Source organism: Lissotriton helveticus, chromosome 4_1 (genome assembly GCF_964261635.1).
Source record: "Lissotriton helveticus chromosome 4_1, aLisHel1.1, whole genome shotgun sequence".
Classification (NCBI taxonomy): Eukaryota; Metazoa; Chordata; class Amphibia; order Caudata; family Salamandridae; genus Lissotriton; species Lissotriton helveticus.
In genome coordinates, this window is record NC_136063.1 from 257,875,463 (window position 1) to 257,900,910 (window position 25,448).

Sequence of the window (25,448 nt, forward strand, 5' to 3'; positions counted from 1 at the left end):
ATACACACCATCATAACATAGATAAAAATACAGCTATAAAATTCTATTCTTAAAAAGTACCTAAAACCAAATTTAATTATTTTCTCATAAAAGCTTGTTTTTGTATTTACATACTATAAGACAAAACCAAATACTTAAAAATTCAATACATAAAATACTTTGTCTCTAATTATCCCTCCTGGGTCCCCCCTTCCCATTTCCTTATTGCATGAGAAGTCTTTTTACTTCTTGTACAAACTTCGCCAGGGCAATTGCAATGTCAAAGAACTGCATATCCATAAGGAGCTATTAATTGCTTGCGTCCTTGAGCTTATTCCATATTTTAAAAAGAGTGGCCTTAAAAGCTTCCGCCGTACCGGATGCAATTTTTGGCAATCCATTACAAAATGGACACTGGTACATTTTACATCTAACCCGCATGTACATTTACCACAGTCATCCATTAAACTATTTTTTATTCTCTCATTTGAGCGGGGGGGATTGATGCCTATTCTCGCTTTCAATAATTCCAATCTCATCGCATAATTTGATACACTATCTAGATACGGATACCAATTGTCGTTACTCCAAGTATTTAGCATAAAATGCACAGACTCCTTTTGATTCAAGTAATCCAAGTCAATCTGCCTAGACTTTTCATTTCCCAGGATTTTTAGAACATTCTTCTGTTCGTCAATGCATAATGACTCTGGTTCAATTTTTACTTTTAAGGTTTCACAAATGGAGTACAGTTTATTTCTGGTAGCTTTTGCCCACTTCAGTTCACTCAATTGGATTTCCCTCCTACACCAACATGCCACTTTCTCCTCCTCTCCTGTTCCCAACCGTTTCCAAAATCTACACAGGTTTACCTGGACTTGTATGTTCCATGCAGGCCAATCTAGTTCTAACCTAATGGTCTGTAACATTGAGGAGCTGGGTAAGGAGAGAAGAGTTTTTAAACATTTCCCTTCTTCCTTATCCCATGAACATTTTCCTCCCAAACACAACATTTCTGCCCCGTACTGCATCTGAGGGGATCATAGCCTTAAATGCTTTCAACACTGGTCTATGAGACATGTCTCCATAATTACTATTAAATTATTTCATGCCACTTTAGCCATTTAAGAAGCAGTGCCAACACCATGCAAAAAACATAGATCCATGGAGGAAAAAACATGGATGAAGAGCCAAAGTGCTCCTGCTTTGCAGAGGAGCTGTGATCTTCTAAAAAGAAAGTACAGCAGCTGGAAACAAAACGGCAAAACAAGTATACAACTAAGAAACAGAAGATCTGTATCAGAATTGTTTATGGTGCTATGTCAGACACCAATGAACAGACAGTTCTTTAGCATTAAGATCTTCCATTCCTCTACTATGGAAAAGGCCTATGTTGCAGTGTTCTTTCTGCTTCAAGCTATGACGTCTCTTGGGCTAGATGTACCAAACCATTCACAGAACCACAGGATTTACAACCACAACATGGATTTTGATATGTATTAAACCCATTTTAAGAGACATAAAGGTATTTACAGACCCATGTTTAATCACAGTTAGGAAGGGGCTTGAAAGGGGACGTCCCTCCTAATTACTATTCAGGTAGAGGTCAGAAATCATTGAACAGATACTAAAACCTATAGGAGTTGTTTTTGATTTGTTAAGAGGAAGATGCCCCCTTGGTGTGCTCTTCTCTAAGTGAATGGTATTGTCGGTCTGTGGTGACTGTGGTTCACTGGATCACAGTCCATTCCACCTGATGTTTTCCCAAATGGGAAACGTTCATGTTTAAAAGAGGCACTTGTTCTTTTAAGGAACACAGGCTTTAAAAAAAAAATTGTTAATCATTTGGGAATGAGATGCATGGATTGTTGTCTGCTTTTCCTTGCTGACAGAATCTCTGTGTGTGTAGCCCTTCACATGGGATCGCAAACAGTGGCCTGACTAGTTATTATTCATTAGGGATGTCTTTCTGAGACCCTCTGTAGCTAGGATTTTTTGTGATGCAACCTAATAGTACATAGGTCGCCTTTCAGTTCTGGTACATCTGGCCTAATGGTCAGTAAAATGCGTTGATCATCAATATGGTTCATTTCGGCGTTCCAACTTGAAATGATCTACCTATAGGAGTTACAATTAAGACTCACTTTAAAATATCACCTCCCTTTTTCTCTCTAGCGAATTTGTATGTTGCAGACAATGTGATAAACTGTGCCTAGAGGAGAACATTCTTAAAGTGAACACTATAAGTGTCATTAAATTGTAGCATACCTTTATATGGCGTAGCTGTGTAGAAGCTGTTTTTTAATTAACAGAAGAAAAAATGACTCACTCCTTTCTCATTTGACTTGATATTTGTTTAGTCTTACCCCTTACCTCCTCTCACACCGCAACATCTTATTTAAACACTATATAACATGTGCAGTGTCTGCAAAGTACATGTGAGGCTAACTGAGCAAAGTCTAAGAATTCAAGCAAAGATACGTGGATGGAACTAAGAGGCACTCTAACAACTAAGACAGCTGGACAGATGCTCTGATGCCCGTGCTGCCATAGTATTGGCCTTAAGAAAATAAAATAAAAGTGATGGGTAGAATGTGTAAATTAATATTAGTCATTGGCTATTGCTCAAGCCACATTCCAGGCGATTTTCTTTTGTACACTATCCCACTCCAGATAGAGACCTGGCAATGCAAATTGCACTTGTTTCGCTTCTCTCTTGTAAAGAAACTGAAAATATTTCTACCAGACAAAGATTTCAGAACTGCTGTTCAAGTCCCCCTATCAACACCTATGGATGACGGTAACAGGCTGCTCCATATCGTCCATGACTCTATGCTCACCACTTCTTAAGGGCATCCTACTCACCCCAGCACATCTCATCCATGGCCTGAAGCAATATGATCACATCACCCCAATCCTGATAGAATTCCATTGGCTCCCTTGCCAGCCTGTACCATCTTCAAAACCAGCTGCATCATTTAGAAAGCCATCGTGACCTGCACCTCTGCCTATCTTTCAGACAAGCTGGCCATCTCTGATGACTCTTGGCACACCTGCAACTAGGACAGCATCAGACTGCACACCAAGAAATGTGAAAAATAGAAAGCATGCCTTTTGTGTCAATGGAACCAACATCTAGAACAATATCACCATATCGATCAGATCCACCCGAAAGCTGCTCCAATTTAGGAAAGAGTTGGAGATGCATTTAGTTAAAGAACACAATGGAGTAATGCGGCAATTCTGTTCCCAGAACCCCACTCACTATATGTCTTATTTCTCACTGATTATATGCTAGCCTGTCACCCTGTACGGTGCACCGCTACCTTTCTACTAGGTTTGATCTTTACAGATATCACATACGCTCGAACTACCATGTAAAAAACACAAGCTACCCCATACCACAGCATGTGGATGGTTTCTATAATTCAAGTAGTCCTCCCATAAATATTTTGGGTCTAATTCACAAACAGCCTCCGCAGTCGCAGCGGTGGCCTCGCAGTCGGTCATGGGTCCTGCACTCGTGCCAGGACCTCTGCAATGGAAAACTGCTGTAGGGAGGTCCTGTCATGAGTGCGGGACCCCCACCATAAATGCGAGCCCTCCGCTGTGACTGGTGAGGCTTTATGTGAATTAGGCCCTATGTTTTCCATATTATGTATTGTTATCAATGCCAAAATATACTATGCAAATATGCACTATTTCGGCTCTCCTGACCGCTAGTGGGATGCAGAGTGATCAGCTGACATTATGTGGACCACCAAGTGTGAAAAGGCTGATTATTTTTGTCGAACAAAATATGCATTGGTCCTCAGAAAAAAAAGAATCACATTTAACATCTTTTGTCTCAACTACAAGAGAGGCTGGCATAGCTGCCAAGGTTTCAGATTGTCATGTGTGACATTTTCATAATTTTAGTGAAATTATGAGTGGCATTTCAAGGACTAGGAGTGACACTATCTCGGGAGCAAAAATCATGCAATGAAGACGAGGGAAACTTCTAAACATCAGAAATTACAGCCATTTGAGCAACAAGAAACTCCAAGAAGTTCTTGAAAACTGCTGCAGAGCACCAGAAATGGAATGGCACTAACCCTAGTTCTCCCTCCTGTAACCTGACAAAGGTAACAACACTACTAAAGTCAGTGGCAGGCTGACTGCCTGACCAAAAGGATGACGAGACAGAACAGCCCTACTGATAAAATAATGATCACTGATCACAGATCTGCAGTGAGCGTGTGTGTGCATGCTGCTGACAACTAACCAAAACTCAGTGAGAAAAAGAAGTAGAAGTGTTTTCCATCAAGTAAACAGGGTCCTTTATTACAATTACTCACAGCTTTATCCCCTGAACAGGATGTGGCAAAAACGGTGCAGCGCTGTGCCTTCCGTCACAAGCCAGTGCGCTACAAAACAAAGAAATACACAATGCGTCTGGTCAATTGAATCTATGATCTGCTTCATTAACGGGTGTCGGAAGTCGCACCGATGCAACGGAGAATAGAATACAAAACAGATTCACAAAAGTGCTCATACTCGTCTAGATTAGGTTTGGCCACAAAAACAGGCCTGCCAAGCGTCACGCATCAGGCGTGACGCTAACGCATTTCAGTGTGGTGTTCCCGCATCACCGCACTGAAATGCATTGTCACGCATTTGCCACTGACCCCCGGCACTCTGGTGACAGCTTTGAAACCGTCGCCTGGTCACCTGCTGTGTGCTGTGCGCCTGACCCGGGCCGCAGGCAGCACAGACTTACTTGCAATGCAGACTAGCAACAGTTAAAGAAAAGATCTCTGCGTTGGTGCTCTCCTACAAAATTACAAATCTGCCCTGGCTGCTGCCTGAAGACCCGGGCGGAATTTGTCCTCAGCTGAGACACGTTGCAGCATTTACAGACAGCCAGCTCTGTGGCGCCACGGTGGGGAGGGGGGGGTCGGATGTGACCTCACGTCCGTCCGGGAACCGAAAGTGAAGTCGGAAAAGAAGCAGCAGGGCCGGGGTCAGACTAGTTGTGCTGCCTGTCGGTCCAACCACTGACTGGTCAGCATCATGGCCGCACGACACATGAGAGGGTGCCTGAGGGCGAGGCATGAATGATCATCGCCGGGCCCGCTGGCATCCGATCCTCCATGGCTGCCGGACTGGGCCCCTCAGTGCACACAGAGACGTACCTGTCACGTAAGTTATGAGTTTCATTTTCGTATAAATTAAACCTGAATTTTATGATTTTTAACCTATCTGTACTCACTGTACACAGGATCCAGGCATTCCCGCAGTTTTACTTTTGCTCATGTTTACATTGCAGTTTATTTATTTTATGTTTCCTGATACGTGTACTGATTTTTAACATACTTTTAAAATTGAATCTTCTCAAAATCCATACCTAATCAGTTAACACTTTATTCGCATTAAAAGCTATCCAGTACAAACATTAATGGGAACCGTTTTTGTGGCCAAACCTAATCTAGACGAGTATGGGCACTTTTGTGAATCTGTTTTGTATTCTATTCTCCGTTGCATCGGTGCGACTTCCGACACCCGTTAATGAAGCAGATCATAGATTCAATTGACCAGACGCATTGTGTATTTCTTTGTTTTGTAGCGCACTGGCTTGTGACGGAAGGCACAGCGCTGCACCGTTTTTGCCACATCCTGTTCAGGGGATAAGGCTGTGAGTAATTGTAATAAAGGACCCTGTTTACTTGATGGAAAACACTTCTACTTCTTTTTCTCACTGAGTTTTGGTTAGTTGTCAGCAGCATGCACACACACGCTCACTGCAGATCTGTGATCAGTGATCATTATTTTATCAGTAGGGCTGTTCTGTCTCGTCATCCTTTTGGTCAGGCAGTCAGCCTGCCACTGACTTTAGTAGTGTTGTTACCTTTGTCAGGTTACAGGAGGGAGAACTAGGGTTAGTGCCATTCCATTTCTGGTGCTCTGCAGCAGTTTTCAAGAACTTCTTGGAGTTTCTTGTTGCTCAAATGGCTGTAATTTCTGATGTTTAGAAGTTTCCCTCGTCTTCATTGCATGATTTTTGCTCCCGAGATAGTGTCACTTCTAGTCCTTGAAATGTGACTCATAATTTCACTAAAATTATGAAAATGTCACACATGACAATCTGAAACCTTGGCAGCTATGCAAAAACGGTTCCCATTAATGTTTGTACTGGATAGCTTTTAATGCGAATAAAGTGTTAACTGATTAGGTATGGATTTGGAGAAGATTCAATTTTAAAAGAATGTTAAAAATCAGTACACGTATCAGGAAACATAAAATAAATAAACTGCAATGTAAACATGAGCAAAAGTAAAACTGCGGGAATGCCTGGATCCTGTGTACAGTGAGTACAGATAGGTTCCAAATCATAAAATTCAGGTTTAATTTATACGAAAATGAAACTCATAACTTACGTGACAGGTACGTCTCTGCGTGCACTGAGGGGCCCGGTCCGGCAGCCATGGAGGACCGGATGCCAGCGGGCCCGGCGATGATCATTCATGCCTCGCCCTCAGGCACCCTCTCATGTGTCGTGCGGCCATGATGCTGACCAGTCAGTGGTTGGACCGACAGGCAGCACAACTAGTCTGACCCCGGCCCTGCTGCTTCTTTTCCGACTTCACTTTCGGTTCCCGGACGGACGTGAGGTCACATCCGACCCCCTCCCTCCCCACCGTGGCGCCACAGAGCTGGCTGTCTGTAAATGCTGCAACGTGTCTCAGCTGAGGACAAATTCCGCCCGGGTGTTCAGGCAGCAGCCAGGGCAGATTTGTAATTTTGTAGGAGAGCACCAACGCAGAGATCTTTTCTTTAACTGTTGCTAGTCTGCATAGCAAGTAAGTCTGTGCTGCCTGCGGCCCGGATCAGGCGCACAGCACACAGCAGGTGACCAGGCGACGGTTTCAAAGCTGTCACCAGAGTGCCGGGGGTCAGTGCAAATGCGTGACAATGCATTTCAGTGCGGTGATGCGGGAACACCACACTGAAATGCGTTAGCGTCACGCCTGATGCGTGACGCTTGGCAGGCCTGGGCTGGTCACAATGCTGGCCCAGCAGATGTCCTTACTGGTTGACTCACAGGTGTCTTAGTGGTAGCAGCTACTTCATGGTCCTTAAAGGTCTAGCATGGGGGAAAGATCAGCATGACACAACCACATTTTGCAAATCATTGTAGCCCTGAAATCAATAAATGTAACTTTTATAGAACTATGCAAAATGACAATGAATCTCTGTATCCCTGGATTATGGAATGGCATCACAAGGCTGATTAAACGTGTAGGGGCAATATGTAAAACATAACATGTGTATTTGTAAAGCGCATGTTCGCTCACGGCTATCTTGATGCTGAATAACAGATGCTTATTGTTACCCAACTCAATGGTACTCATTTTATCAACTTCAGAAGGATGAAAGGCTGAGTGGACGCCCCAGGATTTGAACCTGTGACCGTAATGTTGAACACAGGGCCCTGCTGTGGACACATTAGTCCACTAGGCCACCAGACCCAGTAGACCGCACTGCAGCTGGGTTCCGATACCATAGGTCTTTGTACTTTGGTGTGAGAGGCAGCATTACCCACATTTTGGGGGAAAACACTGATCCCTGCTTATTTTCCCTCCTTTTCACCCTGGTCTTTCACCCCCCAGTGATTTTATGAGTGTTTTGTGTGAGTGAAATGCTTCTGTCCTGCAGCATTTCTACAGATTTTGTAATTCACATTGGGGCTGGTGCGCCTGTAACCACGCCCATTAGTTGTTAAATCCACTCCTAATTAGGCCCTAAATATGTAATGTGTGAACTACAAGCAACACACAACCTGGTAATACATACATACATAAAACATTTATATTCGCCTGTAAAATCATTGGTGCAACGAGGGCAGTGGCACCGAAGCCAAGGAGTGTAGGGGGCTCAGTGCACCCTAATTATGACTGTCTTTGGCTACCCCTGTTTCATTGCTTGCATTAGGGCACATGGCAGCTTTACCAGGCCACTGATGAATGTTTAACATACACTTGGGCCGTGATTCACAAAGAGCCTCCGCATTCAGGCCGGAGGCTCGACGGTCGAGGCGGGATCTCAGCACTGCAGTTTCCCATTGCAGAAATGCCGCCACAGGTGCAGAGATTCTGCCCCGACTGCAAAGTCTCCACCCCGAGTGCAGAATTTCCTTGTGAATCAGGGCCAAGGTTTTCTTCGTAAAAAGAAATAAATACATACCATCGTTTTCGTAATACCAGTTTCGAGTGTATGCTATTTACCATTTGCTAAAATGTAATCGAAGAACAACAGATTTCAACGTATATTATGCATTCTAAATTGTAGCATGTGATAATGTAATATTTACCATATGCTAACATGTAATCGAAGAACGAAAGATTTCTTCATACAGTCTGCATGCTAAATTACATGTGATAAAGTAACGTGGCATGTCATCAACAGAGTCGGGTTTTAAGATGGCGGAAGAGAGTACGGTCCAGTCTCCTCTAGTCCCACTCGGGCCCCCAACTGAGGAAGGTGCAGTGGAAAAAGGTGCGTAGAGTGAATGACTATCATTTTAAATATTGTATGGTTTTTATTCATGTTTAATTCACAACATATTTACGTGCGTTTGGTGTTTTTTTAGTTACCCTCTTTTGTATTCGTATTGATTTATTGTAGTCACAACCGACTGATTTCAAGTTATTTGTTTTGCAGGGACAATTTTAATTTTTTCATTTTGTATTTCATGAGTTGTTTATTATTTTCTATTTATTGCAGTGTTTGTACTTTTATATACTATAATTATGACTTGCCTACTTTTACCAAACTACTCAGTCATCCTAAATTGCATTTAGTTTGATTTCATAGCAAAATAGTCTACTTATTATGCAAAGTTTATTGGAATTGAAAAAATGTGCATGCAACATTTACTTGCCAATGTTTACAGTTATCATTCCAGTCTGACATTAACTTTTAACATATGTTCTTTTTTAAAGTTTTTAAGCATTAATTAGTTGCCAAACTGAACATCGTGTTCTTGCACTGAGCTGGCTACTATTTAAAAATGTTTTAAACCTGGAATGACTTTTGCAGCTTCTCATTTATTCAAGTGCTCGACTATCTGTAGAGAGGATAGCACACCGGGCTCAGTGTTGTGTGGTCACCTTGTGTGGCATTACAATGATTTGTTTTGAGTTCCCAGTTGCATGTGTGTGGATCTGAAAGTAAATCTTCAAACGTACATTTTAGCCTTTTTAAATGACTCGTACCCTTCCACAGTGAAGGGGTCTATAGTGGTTTCATCAGCGTGTGGTTTTAAATGATTTAAGCAGACTAGCATGAGGTATAACTTATGTAAATATTGATATGTTTTGTTACTTCAATGGGTAAATTGAAGGTGCTCCATGAGCCCATGAGCTATTTGCGCTCCTGGAGTGCAAACCACACTCAGCTCTGTAATGCACCAAAAGACTTACCACAATATATCTCCCAAACAAATAGAGATAAGTGAACAGAGCGCTCAGAGCTACAGGGCAGTATGTTCTCCCTTGTTTCTCTTACTAAACTGAATTCGGATAGGAAAATAATGGGACAATCTAATATTGCCTTTGTAGTACTACAGTTTCCTAGCAATAAAGGCTTATTATTTAGGTATTTTCTACGAAAGGCTTTAGTTTTTTGTCTTCAAAACACCAATTGTGTACAACACCAATACTTTCCTTCGAGGTCAGGTTGCCTTTCAAAATTGCTTGCATGACCCACAAAGCGCTGCTACACAAAAACCCCTACTAACTGTCCCAGATACTTATCCTATCAAGAGAAAATTGATTCTCAAGAAGCATGAGCTCCTTACTTCTTAAGCCACAAAAATTAAAGAAAAAGAAAACCTACTACCATTCCTGATTTGGAATGGCCGCCAACATTTGGAACTCTACCCACAGAGATCAGATGCAAGCCATCCACAGCCTTCTTCTGCAATGCCTTAAAAGTGCTTCTATTCAACGAATCCCTCTCTCACTGAGGACTAGGCCACTGGTTCCCCTTACCACACACCCCCTACGTAACCTGGGCATCACTACCTCAGGGAAAATTATGCTGCTACTCTCCCCACCCTGTAAATCCCTCCCTTCTGTACTTCAGAGCCTAGCATTCACCTATTCTACTGTATATTGTTTTGTTTACATCTTTTATATTCTGTTACTTTGTATTCTTATTTATGATTATGTTACCCGGGTAATTGTTACAATTTTGTTTACATATCCCATTGTATATCGTTTACTCTTTTTTTTATCATTACTATGTATTTTTATTTACTTCTTATGTTTCTCGTGTTATTCGGTTGTGCTTATTCTGGTCATGTTCACGCTAAATAAAACTCCTCAAACAAATAAATAAATAGAGTGGACTTTGGAAAAACCCTTTGCTTATCATTGGGTTACTAACTGGCCAATCGAATTAACTTGCTTCTTATTCAATGGCTTTCCTTCCTCTTGTTCAGTTTGTCCCTGCCCTGGAGCATTTCCATTTTACAATGTTTTTGACTGGTTAAGATGTACCCTTTCACTTCTTACAATCATCATCTTTTTCTTTCAGCACTACTTGGGAGTACATGTGTTTTTCCTCTCTATTCTTTATGAGAATCTTTTGTTTTATGTTTCTGACTCCATTCAGCTGTAAATGTTTCTTTCCCTCACTTCTTCCTTTTCTCTCCTATCCCTTCCTGCTCTTCTGTTGCTTTTTGTATCCCCCCACCAATTAGTATATTGCTCTATCAACGCTCCATGCTCACCCAGTACTCAACCTCCGTGCTCCTTGTTCTCCCTTCTGTTCTGAACAAGGTTTCCCCCATAGCCTACGTTTCTTTGTTCCACCACCCTTCCATTGTTGTTCATCCCCTTACCAGCTCTGCCAACCCTCACCTGCTCCTCTGTTGTGTTTTATCCACTCACCCTCATCTCTTCTGCGCCGATTCCCTTCAGTCTCTACCGCTCTCCTACCCATTCCCCCTTTTTATTTTTCATCATAAAAACACATTTATATTTTCAGTGAGGGTCGACTAGCTACACACTTATACAGGCCTGTAGGTACCTTTTGTGGGAGAACCAGGTACTTTCTTACTATTGTACTTAAACCTGAACACCAGGTATACTCTTAGCATATGACCTTGGAGGAAGCAATGTTAAGCAGTTCAAGACCTACTTAAGGAAATGCTGTGGGGTTAGGGACTCATGGCTCAACAAACAAACTAATACAAGTCAATAACTGAATGTTCAACCAGTGAGTAGTTTTTTTAAAATAACTATTTTACTTCCATTCACATACAATGTAGTCTTGTAAATGAATGGTTCATGACCAACAAATTACACTGGGTATTCTTACTATGCTTCAATGTTCACTTGGGAGGAAAGATATGCTACTACAGAGGATCAACCTTGTAAGGCGCCTATTGCACCACATTCCCATTCCCCAGTACTGATGGGGATCTCCTCCCCACCCGGTGTCCCCCCCAGTGATAATTCTGGAGATTTGGGAAGTGGTGTAGATGACAATCCGCAATGCCAGTGCTCGGTATCAGGTGATTTCTTTCCGGTGTTTCAGCTCTTCTTTCCCCTCCAATTCGGGCTTCCCAGTGGCACACAGTGGCTTTAGTACTATCAGTTCTATTGTGGCACAGGCCTTGTTTCCATTGCTCCAGCAAACAAATGATGGACTGAATGCTGAAAATGCAAACATTCTCCCCCAGTCAAAAGATCTGGTTAAATCCATTGTTCTTTTGCCCACTACACCACCCCAGTTTGGACCCAGCCATATGCAAATCAGTCTTGACCCTATGCCCCATGGGAACAATCCAGACCGAACTGCCAGGCCAGGTCCTCCCTGGACTGGAAACAAGCATCCTGGGACCGGTTTCAGGGTATGTCACCCTTCTTCAGCCAGGCTAACTTGAATCCAGTGGCACAGTAAGCAACGGACCCACGTCTGGGCATACCCATCCCACTTAGGGCGAAAAGTGTTACAGCAGACAAATGATGGACGGAATGCTGACAATGCAAACATTCTCCCCCAGTCAAAAGATCTAGGGTTAAATCCATTGTTCTTTTGCCCACTACGCTACCCCAGTTTGGACCCAGCCATATGCAAATCAGTCTTGACCCTGTGCCCCATGGGAACAGTCCAGACCGAACTGCCAGGCCAGGTCCTCCCTGGACCGGAAACAAGCATCCTGTGACCAGTTTCAGGGTATGTCACCCATCTTCAGCCAGGCTAGCTTGAGTCCAGTGGCACAGTGAGCATGGGACCCATGTCTGGGCATACCCATCCCAAGTAGGGCGAAAAGTGTTACAGCAAACAAATGCTGGATGGAATGCTGACAATGCAAACATTCTCCATGTTCTGCAATCTGTCCATCAATTGATCTTTTTGCAATTGTCACCCCGGTTCCTGTACTTCAGTAGATGTTGTGGCTTGTGAATCTTCCTCAGTCCCAGAAACAAACGCACCGCCAAAACAGCTAATAGCCTAACCCTGGTAAGTATTTGGTTCTTGATGTTAGCTCTCCATCACTGCTGCACTCCAGTGCCATGCGACATATCTTTTATATAGACTGCAGTCTAGTTACTTGTAGCACCTCATGACTGCCTGGCACTCGGGGCCTTTCTTTCAATCTTGTAGTCCTTTAAACTTCTAGGAAAACTTGAACAGACTTATTTATCAATATGTGATGCAGCACAGCAAGCCACTTGCTGCACTGCATGACAGGGAAAGGCAGGGGCGGCTCCTCCACTAGGGTGACTGCCCCACTGCTTTCTCACAGTGCGAGAACCAGAAACATAAAATGGTAATAACTTTCCGTTATTACCATTTTATGTTTGGTTGCGGGCGGGTGTGAGGGATTGCTTTGCAAGCAGGGCAGGGGAGAAGTGGTTTGCCTGCCCACTCCCAAGTGCACAAAAGACTGTTTGGTCGGTCCCCTGGGGCCGCCCAAACCAGTCATGCGCACTCTGTCTTTCTCCATACAGGCTGCAATGCAATCTACATGGATAAATGGCCTCCCCATAAGCCCTTGGCTGGGCGGCGGCCCGACCAATCACAACGCTGCTTGCAGCATTGTGATTGGGTTACGAGAGGGAGCCTGGCTGCCTGCTTCTGCTTCCTGTGGCAGGAGAGCAGGAGCAGAAAAGACGCGGGACCCGGCCGCTGGAAAAGGTGTTAAAATATTTATTAATATATTAAACCCCCCGCGTGTCCTCCCCGCACGACCACCCCGCTTGATCCCTCCCTCCCCGTACTACCCCTGACCTCCCACCTGCGAGTCATGCCGGCTGCGAATGGCGAAAGGGTAGGAATGTGCCGTATTTAACATAATAAGCTACATTCTTGCTATGGTGCAAGGGTGCCTGCGTTGTAATCAGGATTATTTTGTGCAAACCATCCCCTGCTGAAGTTTCCTCTTTCTATGTGGGCTACAGATCCATATACAGGATCAAATAGGAAAATATGCATGCGTCACTCCGAACAAACACAGGATAAATGGAAAAGCTATATATAATAAACAACATTTCTGGAATTTTAACAGGACAGTTTTCCAACCATGTGCAAAAAAGAAACCACATGCCATAATTTAGTGCAGTATAAAGTTTTTAAAAAGTAAAGTATTGAAAAAAGAACTTAACAGAAAGTAGGAGGAAAATTAGAATTATTCATGGAGGCTTGAAAACATCCTGTGCTATACTATTTATAGCTACATTTTCAAATGTACCATAATTAGTCTCTCTAAATAGTCATATGTATGGATGACGAATAAGCGGTATCAAACCTGTCGCTATGGCAAATCAAATTCCACCATTCTAGATAGGTAATATTGTTGAGGGTCTTTTGAAGTTATATTCTGAAATGCAATGGCCAGAAGATCCACAAGTCTGCCTGTAGTTACAATCAAATTCCACCATTCTAGATAGGTAATATTGTTGAGGGTCTTTTGAAGTTATATTCTGAAATGCAATGGCCAGGAGAAGATCCACAAATCTGTCTGTGGTTACATTGGTAGACCAGATATGAGAGCAACAACCAAGAAAATAAATGTACAATGTCAAATGATACACTAATATTACATATTTCAGACAGTTTATACCAGACCTGTTTCCAAAATTTAGAAACTTTAGGACTGTAAAATAGCATAGGCATAAAATCCTCACCATCAGTATTGCATGGCCAACATTTATCAGTACAACGTGCGAGGTCAAGTGCACTCCTCTTTGCTTTTTAACTCATTATCGATTTAGTCCATGTTTACAATGTTTGGCGTGCGCTCGATAGCGGTCTGTCCTGGAACCACATGGTGAATAGATGCAAGTGAGATTGAAGCGGGTAACTTCAAGTTTGAGCGCGCCGCATTTGCCGGAACGGCGTATATCAAAAGTTCATCAATCATTTCACATTTTAATCCTTTTATTTTGTATTCAAATTGTATCCTCAGTTGTGCTTGTTACAGGGTAGACCGTAGAAAGTGACACTGCTTCTACACGGCAGCTGTGTTAAAAACTTCTTACTGTCGCATGCTTGTACTTTCAAACAAATCTTTAGTGATTCTGCTGGTTCCCAATGCATTTCGGGCTTATAATGTAGCCCTTGTTCAGGGGGATCACTACAAATTTAAACAAACATCACTGTTACGTATGAACATGTCCCAACTGCGTTGTACACATAGTCTTGTTACCCATAGCGATAAACATTTTCCAATAGACATTTTCCCTCTATGCGCTTAAAAAAGCGCAAAAACCTTTAACCAAAGTCACATAGATGTTATCCTGTTATAATAATACTGCAAGTGTTGGAAATTCAGTTGTTTCATACCTTCAAACGAGGTCCGAGCAGCCTTTAGTTTCTAAAAATGAGTTCTTACGCTACTTTCTAACATGCTCGTCATTAATAGGTGTTCCTCGGGACTCTGCCCTATTATTTGTGACCAATGAAACGGTAGATGGAAACACCCTTATACTACGGGTCCCATAATGCCATGTATACAACCCCGATTCTCCCTCCACTTTCTTCAAAACGTATGCAACATTGTAATCATACTGTAACCTTGGTTTAAAGATAGTACATTCGTGTACCCCGCCCTCCCTGGATTGTGTAATACATGTCAATCAGAACGTTATAGATGGAAACACACATAGAAATAAGTCTGTAATGAGGTATAGCAACATTGTAACAGTTCGAAAGTATCCACGAGTTGGGTCTAGTAGATGGGTAATGGTTCTTTCTGTAGGTTTTGTCCTCGGTAATCTTGGGTGCAACTTGATTTAGGACAAGGATATGAAAACAACATGCGAGGTCAAGTGCACTCCTCTTTGCTTTTTAACTCATTATCGATTTAGTCCATGTTTACAATGTTTGAAGGTATGAAACAACTGAATTTCCCACACTTGCAGTATTATTATAACAGGATAACATCTATGTGACTTTGGTTAAAGGTTTTTGCGCTTTTTTAAGCGCATAGAGGGAAAATGTCTATTGGAAAATGTTTATCGCTATGGGTAACAAGACTATGTGTACAACACAGTTGGGACATGTTCATAGGTAACAGTGATGTTTGTTTAAATTTGTAGTGATCCCCCTGAAGAAGGGCTACATTATAAGCCCGAAATGCATTGGGAACCAGCAGAATCACTAAAGATTTGTTTGAAAGTACAAGCATGCGACAGTAAGTAGTTTTTAACACAGCTGCCGTGTAGAAGCAGTGCCACTTTCTACGGTCTACCCTGTAACAAGCACAACTGAGGATACAATTTGAATACAAAATAAAAGGATTAAAATGTGAAATGATTGATAAACTTTTGATATTCGCCGTTCTGGCAAATGCGGCGCGCTCGAACTTGAAGTTACCCGCTTCAATCTCACTTGCAACATTTATCAGTATCAGATACTTTCATATTAAAAAATGAAGACGGAATAAAAAATAGTCTCTTATAAAAGAAAAGTAATGTTTGGGTAATACTAGCGGAACGGGATTTGGGGTGTTCAGATTCACTACGTTTTTTATATAGTAAAGATGCTTTGGTCTCAATAGAGAAATCAAAGGGTTGAACGGGAGCTACTAGATTATTATAAGTGATTAATGAAGAGCCTATGATTTTGAGCCAAAGGATTTCCAATAACTGGGTATATTTATGTCAGAAGGAACTGGGTCTATTGAAGGTGGAAAGAAATTCTTCAAGGAACACACAATTATTATTAGACAATAAATGAGAAAGTTAGTGATACCTCTTGAAATCCAACATGGCCATTTGGTACCTTTTGAACAATGGTAACAATGTCATTATACCACAGATGGGAAAGTAATAACAAGTGTTGAGCTGAGTGGGTGCAAGATAGGAAGGTGAGTTCCATTTGCTATTGTAGTCTAATATGGGAGAGGAAAGAGATTTGGGGTTGGGGTAATTAACACCTACTCTATGAAGGAAAAAGGTAAGATTAGGGAAAGTTCAAGAGTGTGCCAAATGGGGGGATTTATAGGGGAAGGAGACACTAGAGAGGTCCATATTTATTTACCGGTGAATCTGTGGTATTGAGGAAAATTTGGAAAATTATTACCACTGTTTTTGGATTTTTGCAGTCTAAAAAAACAACTGCAAGCTTTTTTTTATTCCATAAGAATCTAGGCCCTATGCTATTTAGGAATCAAAAAAAGATTTGTTGAACTTTAAAAGAGAGCATAGATAGATAAAAATTGATAATAGGAAGCATCATAATTATTTTTAAATCTAATCTGCCTCACCAAGTGAGAAAAAGAGGGGATCACAAATCGGATAAGGAGTTCATTTTAGTTTTCAAATTCTCAAAGTTCTAAAGGATGTTTTCTTTAATTGTGGGGCATAAGTAATGCAGAGGAATTTAATAATATCATTTATTTTTTTGCGAGAATGCCAGAGTTTTTGAACATATGTTTGAGACACAATTCATCAAAAGACAATACCTCTGACTTATCAATATTGATTTTGTATCCAGATACTGAAGATTAGGTGGAAAGCAGAACAAGAAAAACAGGAATAGAGGAAGGGGAGTTGGAAATACATAATAACATTTTATCAGCATATGCTATGAATTTTACTTCCAAATGCTTTGCTTGATTACTGGAAATTGTGGTAGATCTACAGATTGATTCTAAAAACGGTTCTATAGGTAGTATGACGAGCAGTAGGGATAAGGGGCATCCGTGTCTCGTGCCTCTTTTAAGAGGGAAATAACAAGATTGCAAGCCTTTGGAAAAAAAAGTAAGTGGTGGGGGAATTATACAATAGACTAACAAATGGTAGGAATTTAGGACCAAGCCATCTTAAGGTTTTAAACAAATTCCCAATTTACTCAACAAAAGGCTTTTTCAGCATCCAAGGAGACAGCGGCAAGAGCAATATCATATCTGGAAGTGCCATGGAGCATATTTTAGAAAGGTCTACAGTTGTTAGAAATGTTACCACTTTTAACAAAACTTGTTTGTTCGGGCCAACAAGATGTTGAATAAAAACAATGATAGAGAGCTAAAGTTTTAGCAAATATCTTGCAATTAGTATTCATAATGAAGGCTGGTCTGTAATTTTTCATTCTGAGAGATCTTTTTCTTTTTTCAGGATAAGATAGGTCATGGCCTATGAAAAAGATACAACTGAACCATTAATTGGGAGAAAATTATGAAATAATGTTAAAAGCCTAGATACTAATAAATTAGGACATTTGGAGTAAAATGCAACAGTGGAGCCACTGGGACCGGGTGTCCTGTCTTTGGGAAGTTTAAAAATTGCACTTAGAATCTCTTTGCTAGATAAGTCCTTTTAGGTAGGTGTTAAAAAATGCATCTAGTGCAACCTCACCTCACATGAAGAATCATCTGCATAGAGTTGAGAATAACTTTCAGTAAAATGGTTTAAAATATCACAATCTTTAAATCATGTGATACTATCATTATCATGAATGAGCTCTATTTCAGCTTTTGGTTCCTTGACTTCTAAGTAGTTGGCAAGTATTTGACCTTTTTTTTTTAGAACCTTCATAATATTGAGCGTTAATTTGAGTGTATAGTACCACAAGCATGTTAAATGGAGGTTTTGTTGAAAAATAACTTTGTTTGAGTGAAGCTAGACAGGTATCTTTATGATTACTAGAGTAATACTTATGTTCCAATCTTTTTATTTCGTGTGACAAATTTGAGTACAAAATAATGTATAATGTACCCCCTTGCAGTAGCTTTAAATGAAACCCAAATTAAGTGAAAATTGAGAGTCTGCGGTAATATTAATATGAAAAAAGTTGGTTATGAAATGTTGGAAACCCTTAACAAAGTCCAAGTCATGCAATAAATAAATATTAAAATGCCATTTATTGGTACAAAGTTGAACATGACGAGTGTCCAGATCGATAATGACTGGGGCATAATCAAAGATCAAAATGTCATCAATCTCAGCATTATTCGGTGTTAGTTTTTTATTCAGAAAGATATCATCTGTAGAAGATCTTGAATGGTGAGATTAGGATTAAAAAATAGTATTCTATTAAATTTGGGTTATAAATGCGCCAAACATCAGCAACAGCCCTGTTAGAGAACATGCATTGAGAAGCCTGTTGCATTTTGTTGGGGATATACCTAAATGTTGAACTTCTATTAAGAATGGTTTCTAACAATGTATTGCAGTCCCTACCTGCAATGAGATTGGTAGTAGACCTGGCAATCAATCGAGCTGACATATATTCTAAATATTGAATGTCCACTCCAGTTGGGCCATAAATGTTAAGGAAGGCATAGTAGGCTCCATTCAGCTTAGTATCTAAATACAATTGCCCAGCATCCTCACAATCCTGTTTAATGATATTAACTGTTCATTTTTTTTTAATGAAAACGGCTAATAACTCCATTCTTATTTTGGGAAGCTGGGGAGCAATAAACAAGACCCACCTATCCTTTTCTCAAGAAGGCAGCGTTCTTTAGAGAAAGGAACATCTCCTGTGAGAAAGCCATTTGACATTTTAATTTTGAGAGATGAGTATGAACTCTCTGTCTTTAGACCAGACTCTTAAAACCTTTGACATTCCATGAAAGAATTCTAAGAGCATTCTTAAAAAATAAAGGAGACTAAGTTATGGAACAGTGCCTTCAGACATAATCTAGATACAACAGAAAAAGATATTTGAAACACAAGTGCATCACACCAGAATGAGCCGATATTATAGATAAAAAATGGTTGGAGAGGGGGAATGAACAGAAAGCAAAAAAACACAAACCGGGGTACAATGGAGGACCCTAAATGATGAAGAAAGAAGGTTTTTTTGAGAAGTCAAAGAACTTGAACCATAAGAGAGAAAGCAAAAAAACAGATAGATTTGAAAAAGGGGAGTACAGAGCACCATGTGGAGAGACCACTCCGGAAGAAGAAGGGAAAGGAAGAGAGATACTGAAACCCTTGAAAAGAAAGCAGCGAGGATAAAAAAAAGTTAATACACCTTACATGGATATTACTAACAACAGAGGAAGAAAAAGGAACCATATAGAGTGGGACTACAGAAAAAAATAGAATGGAGACTCACCTCATGAATAAATAACACTGAAGCGGTGGCAAAATCCAATAGGATGGAGGACAACAAAGTAATAAGCCACAGCAAGTGATATGGGAACACAATCAGGGAAATCGCTCTGACATGACAGACACACAACCTGTAAAAAAAGCAGAGGATACATATTAACAGAGAAAAAAGGTAACTGAAGAACAGAAGAGACATAAACGGCACAAAGGGACATTTTTATAACTATGCAACAAGCATATAAACATGTGTGAACAACATTGGATCAATCTAGTGTAACTAGTGCACATTGCATTGCATGTATGCAGCTGAATACAGCCTCTAAGTTGAGCAGGATATTCCAAAGTTAAAGTTTTGTCCTTTTCTGCAACCTTGAAAAGAAGGGTGGCTAAGGTCAAATCTTGCATTCATAACTCGCAGAGAAAGACGTAAGTCAAGAAATTCCTTTCATCTAGTAGCAGTAACTCATGCTACATACTGAGAGAAGATAACCTTTTGTTCAGACCTCAACATTCCATTCCAGTGCTTGGAGGCACAGAGGACCTTCATGAGATCAGTAAATTGTAAGAAGAAAATAAAAATGCCTCTGAGTTTGGACACCAAAACAGAAGAGGGAAGTTGAGGGCCAAGATGGTGAGCTCTTTGGGTGTTGAGAAGGGTTAATTAAATAAGAGTAGTTTTGGGTCTCAGGGATTATTTTTAATGACCACTCAACACTATACTCCCCGGGGGTAACTGAACAAAATACAAATAATAGTGGAGGGTCAAAAACTATGAATTTCACAAGAAACGACTATGTGAGGGAACTAGTGGCAATAGTCCACTAGACAGGGTACATCATTCGTGGTTTTTGAAAAAAACCCATCAGTAGCTCTTCCTTGGCGCCCTTTTCATCATATGGGTTCCTTCTAACCATGAAGGATGGTATTTTGGTTTGGTCAGAACTGACAGCATAAGGACCAGTGATGGTATGGCTGGGTCGCAGGGGGCTACTGAAAAGCAGTGCGAGGGGATATGTGATAAAGTGCAAAAAGTGCAGGGTAGTGGTATGTAAAATTAGATAGCTCTGGGGAAAAATATTTATTGCAGACCTCAGAGTTTCTAAGAATTAAAAAGAGCGAAATTGGTAGTTTCAGCTAATAGCTACCAACAGGTTGGTCGACATGTTTCAGCAGGATTTCGGATCACAGAGGTATCCACTGCATTCCTCAGGACCTGTGTCGCTACTGCTAGTGTGGTGTGAGAAATATAAAAGCCAGAGGGACGCTGGAAGTACCGACGGACAGAGCGGTGCTTCAATTACCTGAGCTGTTTGCCAGGTGAGGTGAGGCAGTACTCTCCTGCACAACATGCTGGGAGAATGATTCTTCACTAATACCCAGGTGATACCTTTCCCTTTTTATATTTCTCACACCACACTAGCAGTAGCGACACAGGTCCTGAGGAATGCAGTGGATACCTCTGTGATCCGAAATCCTGCTGAAACATGTCGACCAACCTGTTGGTAGCTATTAGCTGAAACTACCAATTTCGCTCTTTTTAATTCTTAGAAACTCTGAGGTCTGCAATAAATATTTTTCCCCAGAGCTATCTAATTTTACATACCACTACCCTGCACTTTTTGCACTTTATCACATATCCCCTCGCACTGCTTTTCAGTAGCCCCCTGCGACCCAGCCATACCATCACTGGTCCTTATGCTGTCAGTTCTGACCAAACCAAAATACCATCCTTCATGGTTAGAAGGAACCCATATGATGAAAAGGGCACCAAGGAAGAGCTACTGATGGGTATTTTTCAAAAACCACGAATGATGTACCCTGTCTAGTGGACTATTGCCACTAGTTCCCTCACATAGTCGTTTCTTGTGAAATTCATAGTTTTTGACCCTCCACTATTATTTGTATTTTGTTGAGAAGGGTACCATCAGATACATTATCAAGATTTGGTATGGTGATATCCAAAAACAAGTTCATGTCACCTCCCTCAGCACCATCTGAGACGCTGTAAATTATGAGATTGTAGCATTGGGTACGATTTTCTAAATCTTCTACTTTCTTTAAAATTGTCGATCTCCTTGCCCATTTGCAGGATTTTTGTGGAAACGTTTTGTGCATCATCGATTCTAACCCCAAGATCCAAAACTAACAATCCTCTAATCATTGAAGAGAGGTGTTAGTGTCCACAATATAGGGGTTCCGTAGTTTAATTTCCTCCATTAAATCCTCCAGAGTGAGCGATGGAGGAGATTTAGAGGGTGAAATTGGCTTCTTCAGTCGTTTGTTGCTGTCACCCTTACCGTCTTTACGAGGGGGGAGGATTAGAGTGCTGCAATGTAGGTTTTGGTATAGAAAACATTGTGCCACCATTCTCTGCCATATTAAAATTAGGATCACTTTCATGAGGCAGGTTGGATGTCCTGGAAAACATGTTAGTGGAAGAGATGGGTTGTGACACAGTCTAATCCGTTCCATGAAAGAGCATGCTGACAATAAGAAATAAAAGATTAAAAAGTGATTGTTAAAAGTATGAAAAAAATCACCTCAAACACCATGCGGCAAGAGCTAGTCCAAAATATGTAACTGTGCTTGGAAAAACATGAAAGGACAAAAGAAGTGCAAAGCAAGCAAATAGATTTGTAAAAAACAGTTCCTCATGTTGAAATTGGATTTGTAGCCAGAATGAAGCCCAGCAATTGTGTGAAGAGAGGAGAGTCTGATGTGTGTCACTCTTGTCTTCAAGCAGAATGGGCAGGATCACCCTGAAGCACGGGGCACAGCGAGCAGCAGCCCAGACCATGTCAGTGAAAGTGCTAAAAGAAGACGTTAAATGTCACGAAAACACTTACCCGGCTGCTCACTGAAACTGAGCCACTCCTGCCCACTATCAAACGAGCCAGGCTGAATCCGCTTGTCTAGCCTGGAATGGGGTCCAAGATTCGAACAAAGGGTTGTCATCTAGCAGGCGCCCAAGCCAAGCCCAATGCTTATTTTTTTATAATTAATTTTATCGTTGGAAAAGGGCCATTGGATTTCCACAAACAGTAAATTAACATTGCAAAAAAAAGCCAAAATAGCCATCTGTACATTATGAAGTACATGCAAGCATTGTGATGCTATGATGCATACACTACCAGACATCATGGAATATTCTACTATCAAAAAAACAGTTTCATATTGGCCACTTGTGTGCTCATGTTTTGTGACACATCAGAGGGCATCTAGGGACACATTTTTCTCATAAAAACAAACTATTCTAAGATGGCCACTGGTCCACCTGTATGTGAAGCACTGCCAGCCTTTTTGATTTTCCATATTTTTCACTATGCTTTACAAACAAGCTCTGGCAAAGTCAATAGCTTTGCTCTTGCATTATAAAAAACAAGGAGTATTGGCTTTGTGGATGGTTATTTGTGGAGTCTTGTGCAGCGCTCTCTTTTCACTTCAGAGCTCTTGGTTGGTATAATCTCAACATGGATAGCGTTCTTGTGTTAGAATCTATTATATAATTCTTATAGATCCTGTATCAAATGATTCCTTGTTGTTATTGGCCTTGAAGCCTGGGCTCTGAGAGTGAAGCAAGATAGGTGTGGGACTGTTAAGTGATTATGTGATAGGTCAGGTTGGCAGATATAATCTGTTGCAGGCTATTAAAAACTGACTCTAATCAAAAGGCAATCTCTACCCATACTCAGTTACAAATTTGAATTTCGAAGTTTCATTCCATTTGTGCAGTAGTTTGGCGCAGATACAGGGTTTCACATTCCTTTTGATTCAACTGTGACATTATGATTTTATCTCACTGTGCCATGTTGCAAATGGATGCACAGACATAACCTTGTGAAAACGTTTCTGGGCCTGGGGGAACTACCATGTCCTTAATTATACAAATGATATTGGTATATAACCAGTCACCGCTGATGATGTAGGTGTGCTCAGGGATCACATTAATAATGAAGCTGTTAATGTCATATATATATCATCTCATTGTTCCTGTAGATTATGCCGTTTTTACTGCCATGAAACCAACAGTAATGTAATTTGTCAAAGTGGTGTCATTGGCTATCTATTCTGAGGGCTAACCTCTTTCTTTGAGAGTTTACTGACATTTTTACCTGCCTGTGTTTTGGTTAATTGTTGTGTTACATGCCAGCACTTGCTTCACATTAACTATTATCTTGTGCATAGGTGTCAAACCTTCAAATAGACATACACATTGTAATCCAGCTCCGATTTTCATTACAATAGTTCGTTGATTCTGGAAAAATCACATATTTGTAACTATCAGTAATGTAATGTATAATATGTCAATTGTTTATGTGCTTTGACCCATAAAATGTGGAAATTAACTAATCCATGATTGCTTTATTTACTTTTTTCTATAAGGCCATAGTATACAGTGCAGAAATACACCCAGGGTATCAAACGCTAAAGGTCACTTGTGAGCTGCAGTACTTTTTGTGCCACCCAATAATATGAAAAGGAAAAATTACTTTAGGCCTACCGTTGTTGCCTGGCTGCTGCAGTATGACACCTGTTGAGCACCCTACTACTATAATCCTTTTTAACAGGTAAAAACCTCCATTTTCAATATTAGTAAGTCACCCCTAAGTAGGCCTCACAACTCATAAGCTTGAGTGTAAATAAACATGTAGGAAATTAACATATCCATACAGTGACAATGCCTAAAAACCTATTTTCACTGTTGAAATTCTGGCTGTCCTAGGTAGATAAATAGAGTGCAGATTAAAATACTAAGAATTTTAACTTGGGGAAGGGATCAGCTAGAAAATTAATTGAACTACTATTTTTAAATAGTTATCAAAACCCAATTCAATGGTGAAAACTTATATTGAGGGAAAGTAAGTTTTGCGAAGTTACCCTTGACCTCCCTGAGCTTTCAAGTGACTAATCTTTATTAGCTCTCCAAACTTGTCCCAGCCTGTGCTCGGCGTTGAATGAGCTGTGAATGAGGTATGATATTCCTCCCAGGAGCTTACAATAGGCTGACCAGAATGGGCAGAGATGGCTTTGAAGGAACCAAAATATTATACTAATGGACCATACTCACCAATAGCCCATATACCTTATTCATGAATAATAAGTCAGTCGGCAATGGAGAAGGTTCAATCGTTTATTCTGCAAATACAAGCCCTGACAGGGGAGCCTCAGTCTACACGACCCTCAGAGGTGCGCAGAGGAGACTGACTACACACAAGTGGTACAAAGCATATATACGTTTCACACATAGCACGATGCCACCTTACTAGGAAAGATACAACTTGTCAGTGAGCCAGCAGGAAGACCCATATAAGGCACAGTTGATTGCTAGTAGCTAGGCCTAAGCTATTCCGGGGGCAGGTCAGTAAGGTGCCTCCCTTTCTATCTGTAGCTCGGGGAGTGCAGGAACAGGGTCTGCTAGAATGTGCGCATCCCACAAGAGGGGCAGGTGTGACCTTGGGTTTCCCTGAGCTACAAACTAACGACTGGAGCAGGCGGCTAAGTCTGACATCGTGGTTTCATGCAGAAAGCTTGATCACGTGATTTCAGGGAAACAGTACGTAACCCGAGAGAAACTAAACGAAACAAGATGGCTCCGGTCATACCAATAGGTTTAAGTAGTACCAGAGTGAATTGTTTCTAACTACAATAATACAATAAGAATGATGCAATGCTATTGTGCGGTTATAAGGTTATATTGTATATATTAGGCCTACTATAGCCAATATAACTAGATTTATTCTACAAACACTCCTTCATCGATTTGCATAAGATCTGAGACCTCCTTCTGAATCATTTGTTTGTCGACTTTGGCCTGTCGGGAGATGTTCAAGGCAGACGTTATTCTAGCTGCACAGAAAGAACAGCAAGCCGGGCCACAATGGAGACATAGGCAACAAGTAAATATGACTCCAA

General features: G+C 40.9%; 1 protein-coding gene across 2 annotated transcripts in view; it reads left to right on the forward strand.

Annotated features, from left to right (window-relative positions):
* The window catches only part of OC90 (otoconin 90), a 619,335-nt gene that overhangs the window by 410,404 nt on the left and 183,483 nt on the right, over positions 1–25,448 (forward strand). For both annotated transcript variants that reach the window (XM_078685553.1, XM_078685554.1), the window contains one exon: positions 8,425–8,514. In XM_078685553.1, the coding sequence (XP_078541679.1) occupies positions 8,425–8,514 (90 nt within the window). The remainder of the gene's footprint in view (positions 1–8,424; positions 8,515–25,448) is intronic.